This window comes from Poecilia mexicana, unplaced genomic scaffold (assembly GCF_051168715.1).
Source record: "Poecilia mexicana isolate PSO_F unplaced genomic scaffold, ASM5116871v1 scaffold_16, whole genome shotgun sequence".
In the NCBI taxonomy this organism is placed as follows: domain Eukaryota; kingdom Metazoa; phylum Chordata; class Actinopteri; order Cyprinodontiformes; family Poeciliidae; genus Poecilia; species Poecilia mexicana.
The window spans coordinates 281,055-291,173 of NW_028263385.1; the positions used below are offsets into that span (position 1 = coordinate 281,055).

Genomic DNA, 10,119 nt, shown 5'->3' on the forward strand with positions numbered 1-10,119 from the left:
AAATGTATTGAAGATGCCATTAGCAGAGAAGGAGGCTTGGCTAAAAAATAAAATCAATACTTACAAATAAAAAATGGTTAGGAAGCGCATTACCTTTGGTTGAAATGGCGTGTTAAATTCAAGTCTCCATTACAGACCAGAGAAAACTAAAGAGAACGCAACGTAGTGTATTTGAGGAGCCGGCAGTTTGTCTTGAGGAAATAAATGACGATGCAAAAGTTAATTAAACTGTAACATGCGCAGTCCGCTGATCAACCACTGCGGACGCTGCTCCGCCGCTGCGAAGACTTAGAAACCGCTGGGAGAAACTCATCCAGCGGATTTAATAAATGGAGCCTTCTTGGTGCATGTTACCCAGGAGAGCGGCGGTCTGGAGGAGCTGCAGACGTAACATCTGTCCGTTTGGGATAAGCGAAACCACGCTAAATAAATAAATAAATAAATAAATAAATAAATAAATAAACCTGGTAAAAGCGCACACCGGACCGCACAGGGTAAAACACTCAGAGTTCAGTTGATCTGTTTGGATCAGACAGATCCAACTGACTGATGAATTAGCGCAGATTTTTCTGCAGATGGGAACCAGGAGGAAGTGCGTTCAGACCCCAGCGGGTGAAGTGATGCTAATTTAAGTGAAGTCGCTTAATTTAATTTATTAAAAGTTATTGGGGTGGTTTTTGTCACTACGAGAAAAATGTAGATGCATTTATCTGCTTAATTTGTGATGGGATCTGGATTCACGGTGAATATTAACTAAACCGCGTAAAATGCGACTAAATAGTCGATGTTAATATGATTGTAATTTCACGGATAAAAATAGTACATGACCGATTTTTTTTTTTTTTTCGGTCAAGATAACGTCTAGCGCCGCCCTGACACCAACTCACACATCTTCATTCACAGTCTTACTTGTAAATCGATGTTTCTTTTCTTGGACGTTTTCATGTTAGCTTGTCCATGTCTCAGTTTTATTCGCTGGGAAAAATCAATAAGCAGCTTGAGGTGACTCTGCTGCTCTCTAGTGGCGAGAAGCCGTAATGTTTGCCGGTAACAATCGGAATGCATTGTGGGAGATGTAGTTTGTAGTCAATTCGTGCTCAAAACCTATTGTAAGTCAATGTCGGCCTATAAAATGATGCGGGGGCCACATAAAATGACATAGCGGGCCACATGTGGTCCGCCATGTCATGTTTGACACATGTGTCATAAGGTGTGACTGCTTGAAAGCAAAATTTATGTTGTTCTAAGACTTTTTGCTCTTGTGAAAATGTGCCTTCATGTCCTCTGAGGTATCTTTTTCTGATCTGACCACAAGGTCTGCACAAAGGATGAGTGGCTCAGCAGCTGCTTGTGAATACAGAGAGTCTTTATTGTAAAAGAGGTAGAGAGAATACAGGTGTTTCACTGTACAGAAAAAAGACAGCACTGTTTTTACTCAGTCAAACCAATAATATGGACTCAGACACGCCTCATTCATTTACAAGGACAGGCCAGTAAAAAAGAGAAAAGGAGGAACGAAACAACATGAAACAGAGAAACAAACACACAAATCTTTGGATTTTTCTCTATTGCCCTCTCATTCACTAAATGCACTCCCTTTCTGAGCCGTTAAAACCAAAACACTTGTTAAACTAATAATACAAGCAATAATAATATTAATAAAAATGATATAGTGTGCTAAAAACAAAAGATAATGCGATCCCACCTCTCACATCTTCCCAACCACAAATACATTTTAGTAACAAGTGGAAAACAAACCCTACGAGCCCCAATGATAAAACCCAAACCTGCATGCACTCAACACACACTCACTCTACCGTCTGTGCACTCAGCTAATCATACAAACATAATGATGACCTACGCTGGGCGGCTTTCCAAACAAAACAAAACAAAAAAACAACGGACATTTAAAATAACCAAACATTATACAAAAACAACTGCAGCCAAGTGGGAAGGGTGATATCATTCTGTCTGTCTTTTCCCTCGTCAATCTTTCTGTCGTTCTGTGCCGGCGGGGCGGGGCCATCAGTCGGAGTTATCCGAGTGGTCGGTGCGGGGCGAAGTGCCGGAGGGGGGCGAGGCCCGACCCTGCCAGTTTCCGTTAGCCTGAGGGGTCCAAAGAGACAAAATCAACATCAACAAACCGCATCGTGCAACAAAAATGCAGTATACTGAAAATCAATATATGAATTTGCATATAATCTCTTTTTCCTCCCTTTCTTGTTGGGTTCAAAGCTCCCACCTTTCAAAAAAAGAAATGTGCAACATTTTCTTTACTCTCTGGTCAATAAGTTTTATTAAGTATTTGATTTTAGAAAGAAAACAAAATTCTGCAGGTCAGACATTTAAAACATTGTATTTAGAAACTGTTAAAGTCTTCATGTGCAAAAATAAACAGGCAGAGCTGTGTGACTTAATAAACCCTGATTGATCCAGCTGACCTCTACACATTAACGCATGTCTGGTGTGAAGGACTTTGGATAATGTCAACATCTGCCATTTTCTTTTCTTTTCTTCATTTTGTGGCACTAAGCAAAAGATAATGTAAAATGAAAAGATCTGACAATATTTAGAAGGAAGGTATATAAAGAAAGTATGAACAAGCTTTTAAATCAATGTGGCCAAGAAGAAAATATCAGTTTTCTGGCACTTTGAAGTAAAAGAAAAGTAATGCTAAGCAAACCCTCAGTTCGGCTTAGCAACAAGTTTACGAGTTTCTTGTCAAGTAAAATGATGTAAAACAGATTAGTGTGTTAATAACAAACTTAATCACAACTTCTGCCAAAACTCATACCCCTTATCATATTCCAATAACTTTCTTATGGCAGAGTAATCTCCAAAGGCTGAGACATTAAACTTTAAAAACAGGCTGTAAGCAAGATGTCACATGACTTCCTGGTTTGAATTTATAACAGCTGCCTACCACACAGTTAAATATTTCTCAACCAATGACAGGAATGTTCTGATAGCAACAGTGTTATGATTTTATGTCAGTGTTTACACTTACAATCCAATAAAGGCTCTTTCACAAGTTACTGGAAGCGTGATCAGAAAGTCAACTGGTTTTGTTTGAAACAGCTGCTTTAAAACCTGAGGTGTTTAGTGAGTTTAAAACAAACTCTGGCTGCTTTCATCTGCTTTCTCAAAACTACTACCCAGATGACTTTACCTGAAACAAAACCCAGAAACAACTATGTTTCTATAAGAACTATAGGGATGGAAACAGCTGCAAAGTGTCACATTTGACAAGATCAGAGGTCATTCTTGAAAATATTTTCAAATATTAACATCAGATCAGCTCCTTATGCCCTCCATGTCTAATTCTGATACCAAAACTCAGCAGAAAATGATATTTCTCTCCCATTCCATCTAAATGTATGAAGCAGCAGCTCACATATGCATGCCTGTTCAGAAATGTATCTTTATCGCCCTCTTGTGACGGGTTGATGGACAACAACATCGATCCGAGTAACAACATGAAGCTTCTGCCTTGAGAGAGATGTCTGCATGCAACTTTACTGCTTTTGATCTTTAAATGATTAGCAAATCACGAAATAAGGACACGATCTGCAGCACCTGCATCTGGTAGGCGGACTGCTCGCCGTTCACAGATGGAACCCCGAGGAACATGTCCGCTGAGCCCGAGAGGGAGAACGACCCCGACCCTGAAAACGAAGAAAAAATCTTTAGTTTTCATCCACAGCATTAAAACGTTTGATTTTTTTTCTGTGTAGGAAGCTAAGGGGCCTCCAGGGTTCCAGCAGGAGCCTTCGTCGTCTCGTACCTGTGGAGTTTGGAGTGTGCGGAGAATCATCTCCCTGTCTGGCTCCTAAAGCCGTCTTCATGGCGTAAAGGTTGGCCTCCTCTTGGAACTTGCCGATGTTTTTCTTGTAGCGGATTCGTTTGTTGCCAAACCAGTTGGAGACCTGGGTAAAAATGATTGAAAAAATAACACCCAAATTATAGTTTTCTTACAAATGCAAATACAAAACGTGGTTTCAGCTATGAGTGTTGAATAACAGATTTGGTAATCATTTCAATTCAACTCCTGCCAGAACGTCACACAGCTCTGCCGGTTTATTTTACACATGAAGACTTTAACAACTTTCTTTCTGTTGCAAATGTCTGACTTTAAATACAAATATAAAAGTTACAAATTTGTGACTACAAACTGTCAGAGAAACTTTCTGCTTAACATCATAAATTTAAGCCTTTAATCATAAAAAATGCTCATTTGCTTCTTGTAAATATGCAACTTTTCAATACTAGAGAATATCCACATTTTTCTTGTAAATACGTGAAATCATCTCAGTATATCAGATATTTTTGGTGTAAATTTACTGTCCAATTTTTAAAAATATATTTTATCTAATTTTCCGTCACATCCTGCCAGCTCGTCTCGATCCGTGCAGACAGCGGCTGACCTGAGAAACGGTGATTCCACACTGTTTGGCAAGTTCCTCTTTGGCTTCTTCGCTGGGGTAAGGGTTGGACAGGTGGGAGTAGAAATACTCGTTGAGGACCTCTGTGGCCTGTTTGCTGAAGTTGCGCCTCTTACGCCTGAGGAGAGAGAAACATGGTGAGCGCTAAGGGAATAACAACTGAAGAAATTAAAAAATAAAAATCTAACAGGGCAAATACTATTCAAGCCATCTTTGACTGTGGAAAACACATATTTTATAGAAAAGCTGACAATAAATGCATGGATACAACAAAATGGTATATCCTTCCAAATCTGGAAAAGACTTAAAATTTCACATTTTTCCAGACTGCACATGTCTTTACATGACATTTATTACAACTCCTGCTATAAACATCAAATAATCACTTGCAAAGCTTTCATAAAACCCTTTTAAGTTAGACCTGGAAAATATTCTAGTATCTAGAAGTTGTATTATCTAAGCCACAACGAGAAGCAGTCAGAGCCAAGTTAGCAAGCAGGTGTGCAGTGAGGTGAGACCACTGTGAAAGATCACAGCAACATCTGGCTGCTTGAACATTAAATATAAAGAAAAGATGGAGAATCAGGAGAGTTGTACGATGGACACCAAAAGAAAAATGGCCACAAACCGCTCACCTGGCGTCCAGGAAGCGGGACCTCAGAATCATGACGGCCTCACACGTGCTCTGCTTGAGCTGGGTCTGGATGGAGCTGAACTTGCGGTGGATGATGGCCACCATGCGCTCGATCTCCCGCGGAGTCACGGGCCGCGTGCGCGACTGCTCCCTCAGCAGGTTCATGACGTGAGTGGTGAATTCAGTGCATGCCTGAGTAAAGTTGGCAAATGAGAGAAACAAAAGGAAGGGATTAAATCTACACTGGAGTTCTCAACAATGTATCTGTATTGATTTTGAGGGAAAGGAAACCCTGAAAAGCTTTTTAAGACAACAAGGAGTTCTGAGGAAAGCTTAATTAAATAACTTGACATATGCAAAAGACTAAAATAGTGTATTAAACAGCTGTGGAAAAATCTATTTTAGAAGGTTAGCATTCCTAAATGTTGTGTCAAATGGATTCCACTCAGCTGTGGAACTCATAATTACAAGAATAAAAACAACCCCCCCCATCCACCCACTCTAAAGAGGTATTTTCTGCGAATGCGTGGCCTAACATGCCAAAGGATTTACACTCCTGGAGGGCAGCGTCAGAACAGGCAAGCGTGTACAGGCAATGTCAGCGACACGGTACCTGCTCATACTTCTCCAGCTCAGTGTGGTAGATACTGCGAATCTGGCTCAACTTGCTTTTGTAGTCGGAGTGCTCGAGCGAGCTGTCGGGCGACATCCCTCCGGAGCTGGTGGCGGCGGACACGGCGGCGGCGGCCCCGCCTCCTTTCTCCGGCCCGGCGACGCCCTCCGCCAGCAGCATGTTGTCTAAACGCACCAGCTGAGGATCCTGAGGCTCCTCCTCCTGGGTGTTCCTCATAGACAGGCCTGCCGGTTAGAACATGTTTGTGTTTTAACTCCCACTAAAATCAAACATTTCATGGCACACTCCTAGCTAAAAAAAAAATGTGTCCAAGCACAGAACCTTGTGGTACTCCACCAGAAGCCCTGGAACATGAACAGACTGGAATCTGTTGGACCAATCAGATCTAAACTCCACTTGATTAGCAACTATTTTCTCCTGGAAACAGATACAAGTCATCTTAATCGAGAAAAGGTTTCTTAAGGAAAGGCTAAGAGACTTTAAAGTCTGTGATATGTCTCCATTTAGCTTAATTATGCCTAAATTTGGGGCTGTAATCTAAGGGAACACTTTTGTGAATAATTTGGTTGGGATGGGGTCCAACATGCAAGATGAAGGTTTTCATCTAACAAGGTCTCTGCAATAAACTGCAAGAGGAGTGATTTGATTTGGGCTCCAGAAACTGAAACAGTCATGAGAAATATATTGTTTGCATTTGTTAAACATGTAACTCAATATGCAGAAGCTAAACTGAATATTTAGGATAAAAACGTGGCTAAATAATTTATGCACCTTTGCTTGAAGTTTGTTGGATTCCAATGAATTCCCAGCCATCGCCACACTCTTTCCAGGCTGCTTTATTAATTTTTAATATCTAAAAACAAACATTTAATATCAAGCAGACTAAATATATATAAAAAGATTGGAAATTAAATGTTCTAAAACAGGGAACAAAACTTCAAATACCGCTGCTTATTTTAGTAGAGTATATTTTTACTTACATGACTCAAGTTATATATTATGCAACTTGGTGTTTATTTTATAAACTATGGTCAATTTCACAGCAATTTAAACAAAAGAAACATTTTAAGGCTGGTTAACTTCACTACTTCTTTGAATTAAATTTTATATTAATCGATTTATTTATATTCAGAATTAATATTATACTACAGGAATAGAAATACTGCCTAGAAACACAGCTGTTTATTAATCCCCTGTTTCTCCCCCATACTTATTCAGACTAGGAAGGAAGGAACTAAAAAACAAGAGTCAAACTTTTCCATTCTGTTCATATCTTCATCTGAACCCGCTCTTATACTTCACACGATCAGTTCGCTCAGAAAGCAACAAACCGCAACTCAAAGATAAAACACCATCCTGTTTAGAGATCTCCTAACCATCAGTGTTTGCAACATCACAATCACAAAAGACTGTTTGGACGTACTATTTGGTAAGCAATAACATTTCAGATGCCATCCATTAAAATCCTGTACACTAATAACATATTTCAGCACCAGGATAGACTTTATTTCAACAACTGATGTAGATTTAAATGATCAAGATAAAGACAGCTCCAGAAAAATGCCGGCACAACGTAGGTTACGTTTAATCAATATCATTGCAATATGTAACATTAATATCATAATATTATATTTTATGTTGGTTAAACCTCTGGAATTTGTTATTTTTGTACAAACAGCTGCAGTCTAGCCATGATTGCCTGCTTGAAAATGGGTTTATACAAAAAAAAAAGAAAACTCTCCCACGAAAGTTCATTGCTACTTATGTTGGTCTGATAATGGCTACAATTCTCAGATATTTCTAACGAGTCAACTGACTGAAACGGTGCATCCTAATATTATGACTTTGCATTTTCAAATAAGCATTTCTGAGAGTTGTGTCAACCTTTAGATTTAGTGGAGTTGATTTTTTTTTTTTTTCATAATTTGACCACCACTAATCCATTGATAGTGGAGCAAAAAAAACATATATACATCTGCAAAACTTTTCCTTAAAGACGAGCACTGAGTGACTGTTTTAAGTGAAAGCAGGTGTGGTACAGGTGTTTACTCACAAATCTAAACATAAATAAAGTGAAGTCAAAACCAATAAATTATGGTGATTTGTTTCAGTGCTCTGTTTCTATTATTTAGGAATGAACCTGCACCTTAATACAGGTCACATCTAACAGTTGCTCCTACAATTATGTATTACACAAACAGCAGCTTGGTAACTTAATTTCTAACATCATTTTATTAAAAGAGAACAAATATTCTTTTTGAATTGGACATATTTTCAGAACTATGCTGCTTTCTGACAACTGTAGGAAAGAGAGCAGCTTTATTGGGCAACATGACGAAATTAAAGATCTGATCATTTGAGCAAATGTGAAAATTAACAAATGTAAATAAGGTGTTAAACCCTGAGGTGGAAAAGCTGCACAATAATCAATATGCTAACTGACACAATATCTATGTTTGCTTCAGCCCATCAATCTATTACTAACTACTGAGTTTATTTGTTTCAGTGCTATGGTCAAGAGTATGTTATAAGTTAAAGAATGTGACCAAAAAAACACCTAGATGGAGAGCGTTTATTGCAACTACTGACACTGATCTAAATAAATAAGAGCAACTTTTGTCTTTATCCTCACACAAGCATTATGTTTTGATCATATTATTGGTTTGTGATGACACCATATCAACGAGGGCTGCTGATGGCTCCAGTTGCACAGCACCACAGATCAACACCATGGTCTTGGTGACAGACAGCATTTATTAACCCTGTGTGTGTAAATAACCTACCCGTTTTTTCCTTGATCTCGCAAAGAACGCTGAACAATGCGGGCTTCATTCGGTGACAGTTTAGTGCGTGTTTCCTGTGGGACACGAAGGAAACATCATGACTTATTGGAAGTACAGAGAGCAATAAAAAATGCTGACAGCATGAAAACCTAGGGAAAAATAAATTAAAGTTCTACAGCGACGTTTAGCAAGTTAGCAACCGTTAGCTTTAAGATAACTTTAAGATATCTGAAACAGACAAGAAAATATATAAATGTGACCTCACTGAACAATGTAGTCAATATGTCACCCCCGTTTTGATGTGGTGTAGTAAAATGTAACGCATTCTTATAAATAAATGCATTTTCTTTACGTTAAAGGTGTTAGCTGCTGCTCTTAGCTTTAGCAAGTTAGCCTCGATTAGCGCAGGCTAAACGCCGAAGTTGTATTATGATTCGACACAACAGTTAATGCCTTTAATCATCTTGAATACAGTTCATCCGATCTATCTTAAATAATCAGAATTTAAGTTTTTTTTTTTCTCTGAACTAACCACAGGTTATACCAAACACCATTTTATTAATAAAAAAAATCTACCACCTTAACACATAATACAACTTAAAATATACGGTAACAAAAAAGTTCAAACTTGACTGATTCAGTCTGCACTAATTAAAGTCTTTCAAATACAGCTAAAGATCACTGAAACAAGTGCTTTTCAAGTAAAAACAAAAAATGATAAATCAATTATTCATTTATGAAAGCACAGTTGTTGTTTTTTTTGTTTTGTTTTGTTTTTTTACACGTCATTAACTTTGTTTTGATTAGGTTAGACCAGTTTAAGTAGTATGTTTTTTAAATGGACTTGAAAGTAATCTGGTCTAAATGCCAAGAAAAACATTTAAGCAACTATTTTGCAATTGAATAAGTTCAAGAAATATTTCACAAGATACACAAGACTTTTAAGGGATCTTCATTTATAGTGGAAAAATCAATTTTGAAACAGAATCGTTCTAAAGCCCCTTAAAGAAACTTCAAAACGGAAGCCAACTTCAGTCTCGGGAAGGCTAACAATGGCTGCGATCAACAATCCCTGCTTGAAGGAAATGTGTTTTAAAACTAAGATCAAATAACAAAAAGTCTCATTTTACTCTGACATCATATGAGCGCGAGCATATAATAGAAAAACAGTTTTAATTTTATGAGAATGCTAATTGTTTAGCTGCTGGCTAATCAATCTAAACAATAGAGTGAAGTTCAGGAAAGTTTCCCAAAGCGTCACAGAGCCAAAACAAAACGTAGCCACGGTGTCGGTAACTTTCCAAATTAAACAATCAAAGCTGTCACTAACTTTGCTTGTGCCTCGTCCAAACTTTGGTCGGTGATGGTCATTATTTGCTGCAGTATGTCACCAATATCTCTGCGGGTTTCATGTCCGTTTTCTGTGCCCTCGAGGCCCGACTCGCCTCCGTCCGACCGGTGCTGGGAGGGTTGATGAACCGAGTTGAGCGCATGCATCCCGGGGTGGCCGCTCACGCCGAGTCCCCGGCCGTTGGATGGCCCATTGCCAGTCAGAGGCTGCTGTTGCAACATCTTTGGCGACGCACAGTGGCGACGACTGCTGCCCGACTGTGATCTCACAGGCAA

At 38.8% G+C, this 10,119-nt stretch overlaps 1 protein-coding gene across 1 annotated transcript; it reads right to left on the reverse strand.

The window, feature by feature from the left end:
* Window positions 1-1,345: 1,345 nt before the first annotated feature.
* pbx2 (pre-B-cell leukemia homeobox 2) lies at window positions 1,346-10,119 on the reverse strand. Its single transcript, XM_014974363.2, has 8 exons — window positions 9,824-10,119; window positions 8,494-8,567; window positions 5,690-5,934; window positions 5,078-5,268; window positions 4,425-4,560; window positions 3,785-3,926; window positions 3,577-3,665; window positions 1,346-2,106 (listed from the first exon to the last, which is right to left on the reverse strand). The coding sequence occupies exons 1-8, from the start codon at window positions 10,063-10,065 to the stop codon at window positions 2,026-2,028; spliced, it is 1,200 nt and encodes a 399-aa protein (XP_014829849.1). The 5' UTR covers window positions 10,066-10,119; the 3' UTR covers window positions 1,346-2,025.

Coding starts and splice junctions, on each gene's coding strand:
- pbx2 (XM_014974363.2), bottom strand. CDS start 10,065: ATGTTGCAACAGCAGCCTCTGACTGGCAATGGGCCATCCAACGGCCGG. Junction 4,561..5,077: donor TCCCGCTTCCTGGACGCCAG/GTGAGCGGTTTG, acceptor CTCTCTCCTCAG/GCGTAAGAGGCGCAACTTCA. Junction 3,666..3,784: donor GCACACTCCAAACTCCACAG/GTACGAGACGAC, acceptor CTTCGTTTTCAG/GGTCGGGGTCGTTCTCCCTC.